Source organism: Saccopteryx leptura, chromosome 2 (genome assembly GCF_036850995.1).
Source record: "Saccopteryx leptura isolate mSacLep1 chromosome 2, mSacLep1_pri_phased_curated, whole genome shotgun sequence".
In the NCBI taxonomy this organism is placed as follows: domain Eukaryota; kingdom Metazoa; phylum Chordata; class Mammalia; order Chiroptera; family Emballonuridae; genus Saccopteryx; species Saccopteryx leptura.
Genome location: NC_089504.1, coordinates 22,652,762 through 22,671,944, shown reverse-complemented (window position 1 = coordinate 22,671,944; position 19,183 = coordinate 22,652,762). Strand labels below are relative to the sequence as shown.

Here is a 19,183-nt window from a genome sequence, read left to right as displayed (position 1 = left end):
AACTTTAATTTGAAAAGCTATATGCACCTTTATGTTCACTGCAAGTATTATTTACAATAGCCAAGATATGAAAGCAACTTAAGTGCTCATCGATGAATGAGTGGATAAAGAAGATGTGGTACACATATATGATCGAATATTACTTGGCAATGAAAAGAATGAAATGTTACTATTTGCAGTAACATAGATGGACCTAGAGGGTATTATGCAGAGTAAAATAATAGGTATGGAAAGACAAATACCATATGATTTCACTTATATGTGGAATTTAAAGAGCAAAACAGACACATAGATACAGAGAAAAACTGATGGTTGCCAGATGGGAGGGGCTTGAGGGCTGCATGAAAAAGGTGGGTGCGTTAAGAAGTACAAATTGGTAGTTACAGAATCGTCACGGAGATGTCAAGTATAGCAGAGGGAAGATAGAAATATTGTAATAACTATGTATGGGGCCAGGTGGGGCCTAGACTTTGTGGGAGAGATCGCTTCATAAACTGTATAAATGTCTAGCCACTATGCTGTATAGCTGAAACTAACATAACATAATATTGAATGTTAACTGTAATTGAAAAAGAAAAAGAGCACTTTTTGGAAAATAACTGTTCTACTGCCCCTTCTACTTTAACCAACAAATGGAGAGTAGATGAAATTTCCTTTTTTGTATGACTGATAAGAAGATGATGTTGGGAACAGAGATAGTTCCAAAGGACTCCTAGGTGGGCTTCATTTCTACTAGTTGGACAGAGATATTACTTCCAGTAATGCCTGAGTCACCAGAGGTGCTGGACTCAGCTGCAGCTCATTTGCAGAGATAACGTCATGCCTCACTCTTGCCAGCTACTATAATGGAAAATAGCGCCCCCCAACCCTGGCCCAGTGGCCCTGCTCTCTCTGACATTCCTAACCAGCAGAACCTTTTGCATAATTTTCTGTTCTGCCCATGTACTTTTAACTGTGCCAGAAAAAGTTGTGGGTAATTTAAAAAAATTTTTCTACTCTTAGAACATTTCTAATGGTAAGTTAATTTACATTTATATTAGAAGCAGCATTAACATTATAACAGTCTAATCTAAAGATTCCTTCATTTAATGAATTATAAATGTTATTCATATTTTGTTCTGTTTCAGTCTTCCTAAATTACAGATCACAGTGTACTTTGTGCCTTGTGGGTCTGGCTTTCCAGTTCTAGTACAGGATGTTAATGGCCTGTACTATCTGGGCTAATCTGTGTATGGTGTTACTAATGGTTGAGGTCTCTTCAGCTTTTCCTTTATTATTATTTTTTTTAATAGAAGTGTTAAATAGTCATGGTGCAAGAATTAGAAAATACACAAGAAAAAATAAAATAAATAAAATTATTCTTTATCATACTACTGACAGATGACCATCAGTGGATTTTGGTTTACAGTCATATATCTATATTTTTGTGAATGTATATAAATAAATATATACATGTGCTTATAAACAGTATTACAGCATCACTGCTGTTTGGTAATCTTTTTCAGCTAGTACATTATTACATCTTTGAATGTTAAAGAAGTGTTATCTCTTTGGTTATTTTCAGTAGTTTCTCTAGTGTTTATTTAGTATTTCAACAACTGTTTTTTGTTTGTTTGTTTGTTTGTTTGGTGACAGACACAGAGAGAGGGACAGATAGGAACAGACAGACCAGAAGGAAAAGAGATGAGAAGCATCAATTCTTCACTGCAGCACCTTAGTTGTTCATTGATTGCTTTCTCATATGTGCCTTGACTGGGGAGCTACAGCAGACCAAGTGACCCCTTGCTCAAGCCAGTGACCTTGGGCTCAAGCTGGTGAGCCTTGCTCAAACCTGATGAACCCACGCTCAAGCTGGCGACCTCAGGGTTTTGAACCTGGGTCCTCTGCGTCCCAGTCCGACGCTCTATCCATGGGCCACCACCTGGTCAGGCTTAACAACTCTTTCTTAGTAAAACTTAAACACAGTGTTTTGGACATAACAGATGCTTAATAAATGTTTTGGCAAATTTGGATCTTCTGAATATATAGTTTTTAACTTAATGACCATTAAAAATAAAAATTTGTCAGCTCCTACACAGAAATAATAATTATGATGAATATTTATTAAATGATTACTGTGAATTAAGCAATACTCAAAAGAGTACTTTGAGATAAAATTTTTTTTTCATTTTATAAAAATGGAGACTGAGGGCCCTGGCCGGTTGGCTCAGCGGTGGAGCGTTGGCCTGGCACGCGGGGGACCCGGGTTCGATTCCCGGCCAGGGCACATAGGAGAAGCGCCCATTTGCTTCTCCACCCCCCCCCTTCCTCTCTGTCTCTCTCTTCCCCTCCCGCAGCCAAGGCTCCATTGGAGCAAAGATGGCCCAGGCGCTGGGGATGGCTCCTTGGCCTCGGCCCCAGGCGCTGGAGTGGCTCTGGTCGTAGCAGAGCGATGCCCTGGAGGGGCAGAGCATCGCCTCCTGGTGGGCAGAGCGTTGCCCCTGGTGGGCGTGCCGGGTGGATCCTGGTCGGGCGCATGCGGGAGTCTGTCTGACTGTCTCTCCCTGTTTCCAGCTTCAGAAAAATACAAAAAAAAAAAAAAAAAATGGAGACTGAGGTATTGTTGAATTAAATGATAAACCCAGGATCACATAGTGGGTTGAGTAAATGTTGGAGCTGGGAGGTGAACCCAAACCCAGCTTTGCTCTTTTAATCATATGCTGTTCTGTCCTCTAAAGGTGAAAGAATCAAATTACTTATTTAACTCACAATTTATTTATGTAGCATAAACTTGTAATAATGGCATTTCCACTTATCTCTTTCTATGAGTGTGCTTTGTTTCCTGGATGGAACGAGGGGAGATTAGTCAGCTGAATGAGTCATTTTAAAAGAAGTATTTTTATGATTTATTTTATAGCAATAGGTTGGGAGTGAGTTTGCTTCTGCTTATTTCCTTTTGTTGTTAATTTATCCACTTTCTTTTCAGTGGGCACAATTTCAATTTATAATCCTAAGCATCCTCTTTTAAGAAATGATAGCCATTTCTATAACCTAATTTATATAGTGGATACATTATAAATATAAAATCTTAATGCAGCTAGTGATCAACTAATCAAAATCTCTCCTTTTGCCAGTAGGGGCCACTGTATGGTCAAGTATTATGATCGAAAATACATCGTACAAGATTACTTGATTAATGTATTGGTAGGAGGGATTCTATATAGGATATTGTGCTTACTAGTTGTTTTTTAAAGTTATTTTTAAAATAGTATTTTTTTCCCCCGAAGCTGGAAATGGGGAGGCAGTCAGACTGACTCCCGCATGCGCCCTACCGGGATCCACCCAGCATGCCCACCAGGGGGCGATGCTCTGCCCATCTTGGGGGCGTCGCTCTGCTGCAATCAGAGCCATTCTAGTGCCTGAGGCAGAGGCCACAGAGCCATCCTCAGTGCCCGGGCAAACTGCTCCAATGGAGCCTTGGCTGCGGGAGGGGAAGAGAGAGACAGAGAGGAAGGAGAGGGGGAGGGGTGGAGAAGCAGATGGGTGCTTCTCCTGTGTGCCCTGGTCGGGAATCGAACCCAGGACTCCTGCACGCCAGGCTGATGCTGTATCACTGAGCCAACCGGCCAGGGCTAAATAGTATTCTTGAGGTATAATTTATATGCCATAGAATCCACCCACTAAACATGTACATGGATATGCCACATATTATTTATCTACTCAGCTATAGACATTTGGATTATTTCAAATTTTTGGCTATTATGAATAATGCTGCTATGTATAGTCTCATAGATATATTTGTGTGGATGTATATTTTCATTTTTCTTGGGTAGATTCCTAAGAGTGGAATTGCTGGGTCGTATGGTAAGTTGATATATAACTTTTTAAGAAACTGCCAAACTTTGCTAAAGTGGCTGCAGCAATTTTATATTTTCATCAGGGATGTATGAAGTTTCCAATTTCTTCAAATCCTCACCAACACTTATTAGTATCTTTTTTTTATGGTTTTATTGACAAATAAAATAACAAAAACTGCCTGACCAGGTGGTACAGTGGATAGAGCACTGGACTAGGACAGAGAGGACCCAGGTTTGAAATCCCGAGGTCGCTGGCTTGAGCTTGAGTGCGGGCTCATCAGCTTGAGCATGGGTTGCTGGCTTGAGCGTGGGATCATAGACATGATCCCGTCGTGGTCATTGGCTTGAGCCCAAAGATCACTGGCTTGAAGCCCAATGTCGCTGGCTTGAGCATAAGGTCATTGGCTTGAGCAAAGGGTCACTCGGTCTGCTGTAGCCCCCTCGGTCAAGGCACGTATGAGAAAGCAATCATTGAACAACTAAGGTGCCGCAATGAAAAATTGATGCTTCTTATCTCTCTCCCTTCCTGTCTGTCTCTGTCCCTAGCTGTTCCTCTCTCTGACTCTCTCTCTGTCTCTGTCAAAAAAAAAAAATGACAAAAAACCATATTTAAGGTATGCAACATGAATGATTTGATATTCATATACATGGCAATCTACAATCTAATTAACTACCTCCATCACCTTGTGTAGTTATTAGTATTGTGATGAAAATACTTAAGATCTGCTCTCAGCAAATTTCACATACACAGTATCATTACCTATAATCAACATACTGTACTTATTTATCTTCTAACTGAAAGTGTGTACCCTTTGACCAATATTTCCCCATTTCTCAACAACCCTCACCCACCTCTGGCCACCACCATTCTACTCTGCTTCTGTGAGCAGCTTTTTTCCAGATAAAAGAGATCATACAGTATTTGTCTTTCTTCATCTGCTTATTTCTTGTAGCATAAAGTCCTCCAGGTTCATCTGTGTTGTCACAAATGACAATGTCTATTGTGATAGCCATTCTAGTTATAGTTTTAATTTCTGGCATCTCATTATAGTTTTAACTTTTATTTCCTTAATGATTAATGATGGTTTGAGCATCTTTCTTTTGCTTAGTAGCTGTTTATATTTGATGGGCTGTCTGTTCAGATCTGTTGCTTGCCTTTCAAATGACTTGTCTTTTATTCAGTTGTAAGAGTTCTTTATACATTCTAGGTGCATGTGATCTGCAAATATTATCTCTCAGTCTCTTGCTTACATTTTCATTTTGATAACAGTGTCCTTTGAATTACAAAAGTTTTTCACTTGATAAAGTCTAATCTATCATCTTGCTTTTATGGTTCATGCTTTTCCCCCATTTCATTCTTATTTATGCTGTTGTGAATGAAATTATAATCTTAATTTTATTTTTGAATTGTTTGTTGCTAATACACATAAATACAATTAATTTCTGTGTGATTGTATCCTTTGAATTAACCAGTAAAGACATTTAAGCCTGGAATTTTTGTGGGTAAACTTTTAGTTACTAATTCAATTTATTATTCATATGATAATAGCTTTTATTTTTTAAACAGCTTTAAGATATAATTCACATACCATACAATTCACCCGTTCAGAGTATAAAATTCAATAGTTTTTAGCATATTCATGGATATTTTAGCATCACAGTTGCTTTTAGATCATTTTCATCACCTGCCCATTAGCCATTAGTGCCATATCCCCCATGTACCTGCCTCCAGTCCTAAGCAACCACTAGTCTACACTCTGTCTCTATAGATTTCCCTGTTCTGGACTTCCATATGAACAGAATCATACAATATCTGACTGGCTTCTTTCAGCTTGTTTCTTCTTTAGCATGTTTTCACATTTCATTCTTGAAATTCATATAACATAGAATTAACTATTTTAAAGTGTACAGTTCGGTGGCATTTAATTTAGTGCAGTTACAATGCTATCAACTACTACTAATCTTTTTTTTTTTTTTTTTAGCGTGATAGTAAGGGAGAGTTGAAGGGAAGGAGGGAAGGAGGGAGGGAGAGAGGGAGAGAGAAGCAGCAGCTTGTTGCTCCACTTTAGTTGTGTATACATCGATTGCTTCTCGTATGGCTTAACCTGGGATTGAACTGGCAACTTTGGGGTCAAGCTGGCAACCTTGGGATGGAGCTGCCTACTCCAGGCTCCAGCCTGTAACCCTGGGCTTGAGAACTTTATTCTTTATTCTTAAGAACTTTTGTATATTGTTGATATAGAGAAGGTATACCCAATCACCTCAATTTTTTTTTTTTTTACAGGGTCAGAGAGAGTCAGTTAGAGGGATAGATATAGACAGACAGACAGGAACAGAGAGAGATGAGAAGCATCAGTTTTTCGTTGCAACATCGTAGTTGTTCATTGATTGCTTTCTCATATGTGCCATGACCGCTGGCCTTCAGCAGACCGAGTAACCCCTTGCTCGAGCCAGTGACCTTGGGTCCATGCTAGTGAGCTTTGTGCTCAAGCCAGATGAGCCCGTGCTCAAGCTGGCAACCCCGGGGTCTCGAACCTGGGCCCTTCCGCATCCCAGTCAGATGCTCTATCCACTGCGCCACCGCCTGGTCAGGCCCAATCACCTCAATTTTTAAAAGTGTGACCTTTGCCCTGGCCGGTTGGCTCAGCGGTAGAGCGTCGGCCTAGCGTGCGGAGGACCCGGGTTCGATTCCCGGCCAGGGCACACAGGAGAAGCGCCCATTTGCTTCTCCACCCCTCCGCCGCACTTTCCTCTCTGTCTCTCTCTTCCCCTCCCGCAGCCAAGGCTCCATTGGAGCAAAGATGGCCCGGGCGCTGGGGATGGCTCCTTGGCCTCTGCCCCAGGCGCTAGAGTGGCTCTGGTCGCAATATGGCGACGCCCAGGATGGGCAGAGCATCGCCCCCTGTGGGCAGAGCGTCGCCCCATGGTGGGCGTGCCGGGTGGATCCCGGTCGGGCGCATGCGGGAGTCTGTCTGACTGTCTCTCCCCGTTTCCAGCTTCAGAAAAATGAAAGAAAAAAAAAAAGTGTGACCTTGGGCTTCAAACCAGCGACCTTGGCACTCCCTGTCCATGCTCTATCTTCTGTACCATCACTAGCTGGGCAACCACCACTAATCTTTAGTTTCAAAACTTTTCATCACCCACACCATTTAAGTAACACTCCCCATTCTAGCCTCCACCATTTCCTGGCAACCACCAATAGGTTTTCTTTCTCTATGAATTTGCCAGTTCTGGATAATTTATATAAATGAAATCATACAAGATGTGGTTTTTTTGGTGTGTGACTCCCTTCACTTAGCATAACGTTTTCAAGGTTAATCCAAGTTGTAGTATGTATCAATATTTCATTTATTTTTATGACTCAAATATCATATGAACATACCATAGTTTATTTGTTCACCTGTTGACAGATGTTTGGGTTGTTTAGCTGTCATGAATAATGCTGCAATAAACATTTGTGTCCAAGTTTCTGTTGGACATATGTTTTCATTTCTCTTGTATTGCTGGCTCATATGGTAATTCTATGTTAAACTCTTTGAAGAACTATTAAACTTTTCTACACCACTTACATTCCTACTAGCAATGTATGAGGATTTCTATTTCTCTGTATCCTTACACTTACCAACACTTGTTATTTTTTAGATCTTTTTTTATAGCAATCCTAGTGGGTGTGAAGTGATATCTTATTGTGGTTTTGATTTGTATTTTCCTAATGACTAATGATGTTCATCATATTTTCATGTGCTTATTATTGGTCATATGTATGTCTTAAAGAGATGTCTATTTAGATCCTTTGCCTATTTTAATTGAGTGTTTTTATTCTTAAGAACTTTTGTATATTATAGATATAGAGAAGGTATACCCAATCACCTCAATTTTTAAAAGTGTGTGTGTGTATATGTATGTGTGTGTGTGTGTGTGTGTGTGTGTGTGTGTGTGTGTGTGTGTGTGTGTATAAAATGTTTTTGACCTTTCCCCCTTCCACTCCCAGAGAAAATCTGTCCTCAGGTCTTTTTGATATTTCTTTCCATATCTACCTCCACGTTTTTCAATGTTTTCACATTTCTCAATGTTATATTTATAGTACTTTTACTATTTTCTTTAGAGTAACTAATCAAAAGACTGATAGGTAAGACTTAAGTTCTTTTATAGCAGCTAGATTCTGCTTCTCTCCTCTTTTCTTGAACTCCCAATATAGCTATTTTAGTTTTTGCTTAAATCGATCTTCGATGTTTAAATACTTTTGATTTGGCATAGTTTGCTGTTGAGTCAAATATTATACACTATTATTATGTTTCTGCTCAAAGAGAACTTTTATTTTCCTGGATATAAATAATTGCCCCACTTTCCCCTATTAGAATAGGTATAAAAAACTAAGCAGGCCTGACCTGTGGTGGCGCAGTGGATAAAGTGTCGACCTGGAATGCTGAGGTCTCTGGTTTGAAACCCTGGGCTTGCCTAGTCAAGGCACATATGGGACTCAGTGCTTCCTGCTCCTCCCCTTTTCTTTCTCTCTCTCTCTCTCTCTCCCCTCTCTAAAATGAATAAGTAAAATTCATTTAAAAAACAAGAAACTAACAAATCTTTCTAGACTCTTCTCACAACTTCTTGATACAGTTTTTTCTGCCAAATGTGTCAATTACCTGTTGGTCTACTTTTTTTCCTGGAGCCCTTTGTCTCCTGTTATAATCTGAACAGGTAGCTCATTATTATAGCTTGCTCCACAGCTGTGATTCTAGAAATTGTTAACTTTCTCCTGTATTGACTTTTGTTTCTGTATCCCATGTCTTCTCTCTGGGTTTATGTCCTCATCCACATTCTCCAGTAGTTCCATGAGAAAGGATAAAAAAGAGGTAACTTTAGTTACTGAGTGTCTAAAAATACTTACATTTTACCAACATATTGACTATTTTGTTGGGTAGAGCTTTCCAGGCTAAAATTAACTTTCTCTCAGAATTTTGAAGGCATTGATCCATCTTCTAAGATTACCATTGAGAATTTAATGCTCCTCTTCTTTTTTTTTTTTTTGTATTTTTCCGAAGCTGGAAACGGGGAGGCAGTCAGACAGACTCCCGCATGCGCCCGACCGGGATCCACCCGGCACGCCCACCAGGGGGCGATGCTCTGCCCATCTGGGGTGTCGCTCTGTTGCAACCAGGGCCATTCTAGTGCCTGAGGCAGAGGCCATGGAGCCATCCTCAGTGCCCGGGCCAACTTTGCTCCAGTGGAGCCTTGGCTGCAGGAAGGGAAGAGAGAAACAGAGAGGAAGGAGAGGGGTAGGGGTGGAGAAGCAGATGGGCGCTTCTCCTGTGTGCCCTGGCCGGGAATCGAACCCGGGACTCCTGCACGCCAGGCTGACGCACTACCACTGAGCCAACCGGCCGGGCCAAATGCTCCTCTTCTTAATCTTTACAATTTACCCTCCAATTTCTGAAAGCTTTAGAATCAAAATGATCTCTTGGCCCTGGCCAGTTGGCTCAGTGGTAGAGCGTCGGCCCAGTGTGTTGATGTCCTGGGTTTGATTCCCAGCCAGGGCACACAGGAGAAGCTACCATCTTCTTCTCCACCCCTCCCACTCTCCCTTCTCTCTCTCTTCTTCTCCTGCAGCCGTGGCTTGATTGGTTCAAGCACATCGGTCCTGGGTTTTGAGAATGGCTCTGTGGAGCCTCCACCTCAGGCGCTAAAACAGCTCAGTTGCGAGCATGGCCCCAGATGGACAAAGTATCAGTCCCAGACGGGGGTTGCTGGGTAGATCCCTGTTGGGGCACATGTGGGGAGTCTGTCTCTCTATCTCCCCTCCTCTCACTTGGAAAAGAAGAAGGGGAAAAAAATGATCTCTTTCTTTATATTGTTCTAAAATTTCACAATGATATATGATGGTGTAGTCTTTTTTGCTTTCATTCTCCTGGGTATTTGATGGGCCTCTTTGGGATGTATCTGTTTGTTTTTTGTTTGTTTGTTTGTTTTGGTCTGAGGTGACATTGGTTAATAGGATCATATAGGTTTCGAGTGTAGATCTCTACAATACATGATCTGTATATTGCATTGTGTGCGCATCACCCAGAGTCAGACCATCTTCCATCACCATACGTTTGTCTCCTCCTACCCCCCAGGGAATGTATCTAATGTTATTTCTTTGATACTTCTCTAGGTTTTCTCAGTTTCCACTTCTTGTAGAAAATATCAGATCTCTAATTTAATCATCTTATTTTTTGAGGAGATTGATTCACCTTATTCTTTTTCTTCTATTACTTTTTCTTACTAGTAAGGAAAAACTATTTGAAATGATTATTGGGGTAAAGGCTAGAGAGAGGCTTTGGCAATAGTGGGAGACTGTTGCAATAGAGAGACTGACTACTTAACCAGAGATCTGCAAGTGTCTCCTTTCTATTGTATTTTAATACTGTCTGTCAAATTTTTCATTTCCAAGAGCTCACTCTTGTTTTCTCATTCTTTCCTTTTCTCTTACTTCCCCCTTCTTTCTCCTCACTCTACCCAATTCCATTCCCCTTCCTCTACTGTTTCTTTCCCTTCCTCCTCCTCCTCCACCCCTTTTCATCTTGTCCTCTTTCCTGTGCTTCTCTTCCCCCTTTCTTCTCCAGCCTTCTGTTCCTGATACATAGGTGTTGTATCTTTTCTTATCAATGATGACACCAATTATAAAATTTATTTGTTTTCATTTACTTTGTTTTAGTTTTCTTCTTTGCTATAGTCTCTGTTTCCTCCAAAATGTTTTTTCTGTTTTTGTTTTGGGGGGTATTTTTTTTGTCTCCATTTGATGGCCTCCTCTTTACAGGCAAGGCTCTACGGAGCTTTTGGAAGCTGTATAAGCATGAGTACACTGGTGGGCTTGTGGACTGGTAGGTTTCACTGTAAAGTGACAAGAGCAGGGAGCCAATATTTTGGCTGAAGGGCACCCAAATATTAGTGTTTGTATGTTTTTGGAGGAGGGGCTGTTCTATTCTTTCAGACAATAAAGATCTTCCATTATTTTTCATGTAAATTAAAAATTATCCCTTAATCTATTATTTGTGAATTTAGGTATTAAACATCACATTTCCTTGGACTCTAGTACATAGCTCAGTTTATTCATTAAAATGAAACCATTGGATTTGATCCTTTCTATCTGTAACCAATGCTACAGCTCCTATGCAGAATAATTAAAAGGTGTTTAGTGTCTCAATATATACACAATATGTTAACCCACACATTTTTTTCTATAAATAACCGGTGCATGGTCCAATGAAAGTTTACTGATGCACCACACACATATTGTACCCTCTAGAGATATGACCTATATATGGGCATAATATAGCTCAGAAAACTATAAATGAAAATCAGAAACATCTGGCTTGAAGCACTATCATATAAAAGCTGTGTGTCCTCTCTGAGACTCAGTTTTTTCATTAATTCCTCTGTGTCAGACTCTATACTAGCACTGGAACGAGAGTTGCAAATAAAAACAGTTTCCTCCCTTGGTGGAGCTTCTATTTATTATATGTTGTTATTAGCTATAATTCTGTTTTAACGCTTATATTTTATGTCCTAACATTTCTGTGGTTAAAGTAATGCTAATAATGTACACGTCCATGTTCATAGCTATATTTTATTTTTTTGGTGACTGACAGAGTCAGACAGAGGGACAGATAGGAACAGACAGACAGGAAGGTAGAGAGATGAGAAGCATTAATTCTTTGTTGCGGCACCTTAGTTGTTCACTGATTGTTTTCTCATACGTGCCTTGACCAGGGGGCTACAGCAGACTGAGTGACTCTTTGCTCTAGCCAGAGACCTTGGGCTCAAGCTGGTGAGCCTTTCTCAAACCAGATGAGCTCACGCTCAAGCTGGCGACCTCAGGGTCTCGAACCTGGGTCCTCCGCATCCCAGTCCGACTCTCTATCCACTGCGCCACTGCCTGGTCAGGCTCATAGCTGTACTTTTAATGATACTTTTATTGATCATATCTTAAGAATATTATATGCTGCCTGACCAGGCGGTGGCGCAGTGGTAGAGTGTTGACCTGGGATGCTGAGGACCCAGGTTTGAAACCCTGAGGTTGCTAGCTTGAACACAGGCTCACCAGCCTGAGTGCAGGGTCGCTGGCTTGATCATGGGATCATAGACATAATCCCTTGGTCACTTGCTTGAGCAAGTGGTCACTGGCTTGGCTGGACCCCCACCTTCATCCCCTCAAGGCATGTATGAGAAAGCAATCAATGAACAACTAAAGTCCCACAACAAGTTGATGCTTTTCATCTCTCTCCCTTTCTGTCTGCCCCTGCCTGTCCCTCTCTGTCTCTCTGTCTTAAAAAATAAATATATTAAAAAATAAATAAATAAATAAATAAAAATTAAAAATAAATAAATAAATGCACACGCACACTCACACACACACACACACAAACATTATATGCATTTAGATTTTTTTTAAAAAAATCTAAGCTTGAAATTTTAAAGGTTTAGTGAACTACAATAAATTGGAACATTAAGATGGTATTTGTTTACCTCAATTCACTTGAAGGCCTTGTATCCTTGAGATCACTGTAATGAGTAATAAATGTTGCATCTTCAGCTTTGTGCTATAATCTTTTGCTGATCGTTGTTTTTTATGTTATCTCTCATATTATAAGATATTGTTAACAGCTAAGTCTATGAGTTTGGATTCCCAGGATACTGATAAAAAAATGCTGTAATAGAAATTTCTGTGCTTCACAGATTTATAGAACTCAAGGAGATTCTTTTTATAATGCAGGTTCTTAAAGCAGTTACGTCCCTAAGGGTATTAATGGATGCTTTTCCCTCTCTCAATTTCTCATTTTAGGGAAACTAAAGCCAACAATGGCATTCATGTCAGGAAAGTTGAAGATTAAAGGAAACATGGCACTAGCAATCAAATTGGAGAAGCTGATGAGTCAGATGCATGCCAGGCTGTGAAGAAAAAGAAAAGAAAATATGTTGACTTCTAAGTTCCAAAAGTAAAAGGGCTCAACAGTTAAAATCTAATGTTTGTTTTCTTCCCTATTGTATTGGATATGCATGTTATGGAAAAAATAGAATTTCTGTATCAATAAGACTTGAGATTATAATTAAAACAGCTAGCTAATCAAATATAATCTTCACTAAAAAATTCTAAACCATTCTGTTTTTTTACATTTTGTGAGTTTTATCATCGGAGCACTATAAACCATTTACCATCTTCTTCTAGGAAGAATGTTATGAAGAGTCAGTCAGGGCCAAGCAGTAAAGTAACATTAATTCTTTTCAAAGTTTCTTCCCATGTAAAATATGGCTATGGTTGGTCAGTTCTAAAACTTTTAATACCAATGAAAATCTTAATGATATTTTAGATTTTTATATACTTTAAAGAAGATAGTCTACAATACTTTTTCACATCACGTAATACACTACTGAATAAATACTATTTTGAAGACTAATGAAACAAAAACAGAATTTTTCATGTTGTTAACTAGCTTTTCCAGTGTAAGTCATCTATATGAAAATATTATTAATATGATTCAACTAATACGTATCCTATTTTAAATTATGTAAAAATGTCCTAAAATAAAATAAATTCTCCCCAGAAGTATGCACTTGGTACAGTGTTTTGAAATGAGAAAATTAGTCGATGGTTGTTACAGGCTTACTTGTCTGTACCCCCAAGTTGTTGTTTTTTTTGTTTGTTTTGTTTCATTTTTTAGAGAAGGAGAGGGACAGATAGGGACAAACAGGATGGGAGAGAGATGAGAAGCATCAATTCTTTGTTGTAGCACTTTAGTTTTTCAATGATTGCTTTCTCCTATGTGCCTTAACTAGGGAGGGAGGCCTACAGCCGAGCCAGTGACCCTTGCTCAAGCCAGTGATGTTGGGCTTCAGGCCAGCGACCTTTGGGCTCAAGCCAGTGACCGTGGGGTCGTGTCTATGATCCCATGCTCAAGCCGGTGAGCCCACACTGAAGCTGAGTGATCCCATGCTCAAGCCAGCGACCTTGGGGTTTCAAACCTGGCCCTGCACCCAAGTTTTTATGTTAAAGTCCTAACGCCTAGTACCAGAGTGTGACTATATATTTGGAGATAAAGCCTTTAAAAGAGATGATTAAATTAAAATGACTTTTAGGGTGGGCCCCAAACCAATCTGACTGGTGTCCTTTATTTATTTATTTATTTATTTATTTATTTATTTATTTATTTTTACAGGGACAGAGAGAGAGTCAGAGAGAAGGATAGATAGGGACAGACAGACAGGAACAGAGAGAGATGAGAATCATCAATCATCAGTTTCTCGTTGCGACACCTTAGTTGTTCATTGATTGCTTTCTCATATGTGCCTTGACCACGGGCCTTCAGCAGACCGAGTGACCCCTTGCTCAGTGACCTTAGGTCCAAGCTGGTGAGCTTTTTTTGCTCAACCCAGATGAGCTCGTGCTCAAGCTGGCGACCTCGGGGTATCAAACCTGGGTCTTCCGCATCCCAGTCCGACGCTCTATCCACTGTGCCACCACCTGGTCAGGCTGACTGATGTCCTGATAAGAAGAGGAAATTTGAGCACAAAGGAGAGACACCAGGGATGCACAGAAGACCCAGTGAGAAAAGGTGGTCATCTGCAAGTCAAGGAGGCCTCAGAGGAAACCAGATCGATTGACACCTTGATCTTAAGACTTCTCCAGAACTATAAGAAATTTTTACTGGTGTAGTCACCCAGTCTCTTGTATTTTGTTCTGACAGCCCTAGCAAACTAATAAAATGGTTGGTTGGTTTTTTGAGTTTTTTTTAAAGCACTTATCTTTCATTTTAATCAGTTAAAAATACTTGCTGAGTGTAATAATACTTCTACTTTCTTATATTCTACTCTCTAATATTGTGCTGTTAAGCATCTCAGCTAATTCTGACATTTCATAGAGAATCATAATGTTAGGGGACTTAATGTGTATTTTATAAATGAGGAAATAGAAGATCAGAGAAGGAAAAGGACTAACCCAAGGCCAAAAGTAACAAGCCCTACCCAACAAAGACTTTCCAGTACATTTGGCCTTGAATAGAACTCGAAGGCCCCACCTCCCCCTCCATGAAGCCCAAGTGGTTTTACTTAACAACACCCTTGGCATCTCCCAGTCATTTCTAGTTACATGAGGATCCTGGTCAATGTGAGATATTGCCAATTGACTCCTTTTCTACTGAAGTTTCCTAAAAATTCTCACCTTTCTCTGCATTCTCCAAATGGTCTCAAAGCTTTGGGAAATAAAAAAGTAGAGAAAATACATTATTTTTAAAAATTGGGAAATGTTGTGAGATAGGAATTCTGGTTACTAAAAACACATGAACTTCTAACGAAAAGTCTTTAGGATATTGGGTAAAAATCTTTGCAGAGGGCCCTGGATTTCTCTAGTAATTGAGGGAGTTGGATGAGGGTATCTGAAGCCCGTTTGTGCTCATTACTAGGAAGTACTGAGCAATCTGCACTATTCTGTCAGAGGTAAAGGTGGTCACACCTACGTTTCTGAATCCTTCTCTCTTGCCACATTCCCCAGCTGACTTAATGAATTCACAGGTACTCCCCCTTCTTTTGGATTTGCCCATTAACTGTGTTGAAGTTGCAGATCCTCCCAGAAGCGTGAATGGCTATTTTGTGTGTTGTCTAGTAGCCAATTGAGCCCTGCTTCTGAAACAGAATGATACAAAGGAACCATTATACCAGGGGTCCCCAAACTTTTTACACAGGGGGCCAGTTCACTGTCCCTCAGACCGTTGGAGGGCTGGACTATAACAAAAACTATGAACAAATCCCTATGCACACTGCACATATTTTAAAGTAAAAAAAAAAAAGGGAACAAATACAATATTTAAAATAAAGAACAAGTAAATTTAGATCAACTAACTGACCAGTATTTCAATGGGAACTATGGGCCTGCTTTTGGCTAATGATGGTCAATGTGCTCCACTCACTGACCACCAATGAAAGAGGTGCCCCTTTCTGAAGTGTGGCAGGGGCCGGATAAATGGCCTCAGGGGGCCGCATGCGGCCCGCGGGCCGTAGTTTGGGGACCCCTGCATTATACTTTTAAGTGATTGAATGAAGTTATTTAGACTTTATTTTTAAGATAGTCTGTTGTTAATACTGTATTTCAACAACACCTCTTATATAGTGCCTCATAATCCTCTTAAGTAGAAGAAACCTTTTTTTCCCTCTATCTTAAGTTCTCAGCTAGGACTTTGTAAATTAGACTAACAAAAAATAGATGAATAAGGGAAAAACAAAATAGAGTTATTAACATGTGAATTACATATATATACCATTTTGCATTTCCACCACCAAAGAAGGAATGTTCCTGTTGCTCCACGTCCTTGTCAGCATGTGGTATTGTCAGTGTTGTAGATATTGGCCATACTAACAGGTGTTTAGTGGTATCTCATTGTTTTAATTTGCAATTCCCTAATGACATATGATGCTGAACATCCTTTCAGAAGCTTATTTGCCTCTCTATATTCTTTTGTGAAGTATCTGTTTAGGTGTTTGGCCCACTTTTTAATCAGGTTGATTGTTCCATTTTTGTTGTGGTTTAAGAGTTCTTTGTATATTTTGGAAAACAGGCCTTTGTCAGATAGAGATTTTTTTTTTTTTAGATATCTTTTGCAAATATTTTTTCCTGGTCCATGACTTTTCTTTCTTGTCATTGTCTTTGGCAGAGCAGAAAATTTTCATTGTAATGAAGTCCAGCTTATCAACTATTTTCTTCATGAATTGTGCCGTGTATCTAAAATGTCATTGCCATATCCAAGGTCATCTAGATTTTATCCTGTTATTTTCTCAAGAGTTTTGTGGTTTTATACATTTAGATCTGTGATCCATTTTGAGTAGATTAATTTTTTGAAAATACTAGTCTTTGCTTAGATTCATTTTGTTGTATGACTCTCTAGTTGTTCCAGTGCCATTTATTGTAAAGACTATCTTGGCTCCTTTTTCAAAGAGCAGTTGACTATATTTATGTTGATCTATTTCTGGGCTCTCCTTTTCCATTGATCTACTGTTTTATTCTTTCACCAATACCACACTGCTTTTGTTACCGTAGCTTTATAGTAAGTCTTGAAGTCAGGCAGTGTCAGTCCTCCGGCTTTGTTCTTCTCCATCAATATTGAACTAGCTATTCGGGGTCTTTTGTCTCTTCATATAATCTTTAGAATCATTTTGTTGATATACACAAAATAACTTGCTGGGATTTTGACTGACATTGCACTGAATATGTATAACAGTTTGAGACAAACTAATGTCTTCACAATAGTGACTCTTCATATCCATTAATATGAAATATCTCATTTATTGTTTTTGATATCTCATCAGAGTTTTGTAGGTTTCCTTGTATAGCTCTTGTACACTTTATTAAATTTGTATTTAAGTACTTTATTTGTTGAGTGGTAATGTGTTTTTTTGTTTGTTTGTTTTTACAGTGACAGAGAAAGAGAGAGAGAGAGAGATAGGGACAGACAGGAATGGAGAGAGATGAGAAGCATCAATCATTAGTTTTTCGTTGTGACACCTTAGTTGTTCATTGATTGCTTTCTCATGTGTGCCTTAACCGTGGGGCTGCAGCAGACCGAGTAACCCTTTGCTCGAGCCAGTGACCTTGGGTCCAAGCTGGTGAGCTTTGCTCAAACCAGATGAGCCAGCGCTCAAGCTGGTGACCTCGGGGTCGCAAACCTGGGTCCTCTGCATCCCAGTCCAATGCTCTATCCACTGTGCCACTGCCCAGTTAGGCAGGTGGTAATGTGTTTTAAATTTCACTTGCTCACTGTTGGTATATAGGAACAGGATTGACTTTTGTATATTAATCTTGTTATCCTACAACCTTGCTATAATCATTTAGTAGTTCCAGGAGAATTTTTATCAGTCATTTCAGATTTTCTACAATTATGTCATCTTTGAACACAATTTTATATTTTTCTTCCCAATTTTTATAACTTTGTTTCCTTTTCTTGTGTTAATTGCATTAGCTAGGACTTCCAGTATGAAGTTGAAAAGCAATAGTGAGAGGGGACATCCTTGATCATAATCTTAGTGAAAAATCTTTAAGTTTCATTGATATTTTCAGCAGGTGATTCATTTCGTAAGGCTGAATAATATTCTATTGTATATACACAATGGGACATTTTGTTTATCCATTCATCCATCTGTGAACATTTGGGTTTCTTCCACCTCTTAGCTATTGTGAATAATGCTGCAGTGAATATGGGTATGTAAATGTCTCTTCAAGTTCCTGATTTAAATTCTTTTGGTTCCAATTTCTCCACAGTAGTACATATTTGAAGTATGTAGCAACACTGGGTTTGTTTGTTTGTTTTGGTAAGTTATATACAATATATAACATATTAAGAGTATGTATGGAATACCAAAGTGCCATAATCTATAGTTTATAGCACTGAGGTCCTCACATTATAAGGCAAATGAAAAGTAAATTACTTGGCCAAGAGAAAAAGACTGTTTTGGAAAAAAGATAAATCCATTAGGACATTAAATGCATTTGAAACAGCTTCAATAAAATACACAAGGTTCTGGGAAAATAATGTATCTACTGATAAAATTTCTTTCAGAACTACTAAAAAGGACTAACACATAAATGCCTACATTTAGCCAAACCAAACAACAGTGACACAGATTTTTTTATTCAGCCTAGACCAGGAGGAATGTTGATAGAGCCAGGTGTTAAGAATCCTTTCTCCGCCTGACCAGGCGGTGGCGCAGTGGATAGAGCATCGGACTGGGATGCCGAGGACCCAGGTTTGAGACCCCGAGGTTGCCAGCTTGAGCGCATCTGGTTTGAGCAAAGCTTACCAGGTTGGCCCCAAGGTCGCTGGCTCAAGCAAGGGGTTACTCGGTCTGCTAAAGGCCCGCTTCAAGGAACATATGAGAAAGCAATCAATGAACAACTAAGATGTCACAACAAAAAAGTGATGATTGATGCTTCTTATCTCTCTCGGTTCCTGTCTATCCCTCTCTCTGTCTCTAAAGAAAAAATAAAAAAAAGAATCCTTTCTCCTTTGTTCAGAAATTAGTCTTTTTCTGCCTCAGTCTTTTCTCCCAGCCTATGTAAATAGAAGTGACTGAGGTTTCCCTGTTACACTGGGATGAGGCCAAGATGTAAGCCCCACATATGGCTAATCAGATATGCTCTACATGTTACTACCATCATTATTATTTTGGAGATGCTCAGTGCAGTAAATAGGAAGTTAAGAGCATAGACTGCAGCCAGACTGCCTGGGATGACTCTGGGTTCCTCCAGCTACAATTGGATCTTGGGCCGATTTCTTAATTTGTCTGTGCTTCAGTTTCCCCATCTATAAAATGGCAATACTAACACC

General features: G+C 39.6%; 1 protein-coding gene across 1 annotated transcript in view; it reads left to right on the top strand.

Moving 5' to 3' along the window:
• The window catches only part of HSDL2 (hydroxysteroid dehydrogenase like 2), a 55,744-nt gene extending 42,322 nt beyond the window's left edge, over nucleotides 1–13,422 (top strand). Inside the window, exon 11 of the mRNA XM_066367453.1 lies at nucleotides 12,658–13,422. Within this exon, the coding sequence (XP_066223550.1) occupies nucleotides 12,658–12,770 (113 nt within the window). The 3' untranslated portion in view covers nucleotides 12,771–13,422. The remainder of the gene's footprint in view (nucleotides 1–12,657) is intronic.
• The last annotated feature ends 5,761 nt before the right edge of the window (nucleotides 13,423–19,183 follow it).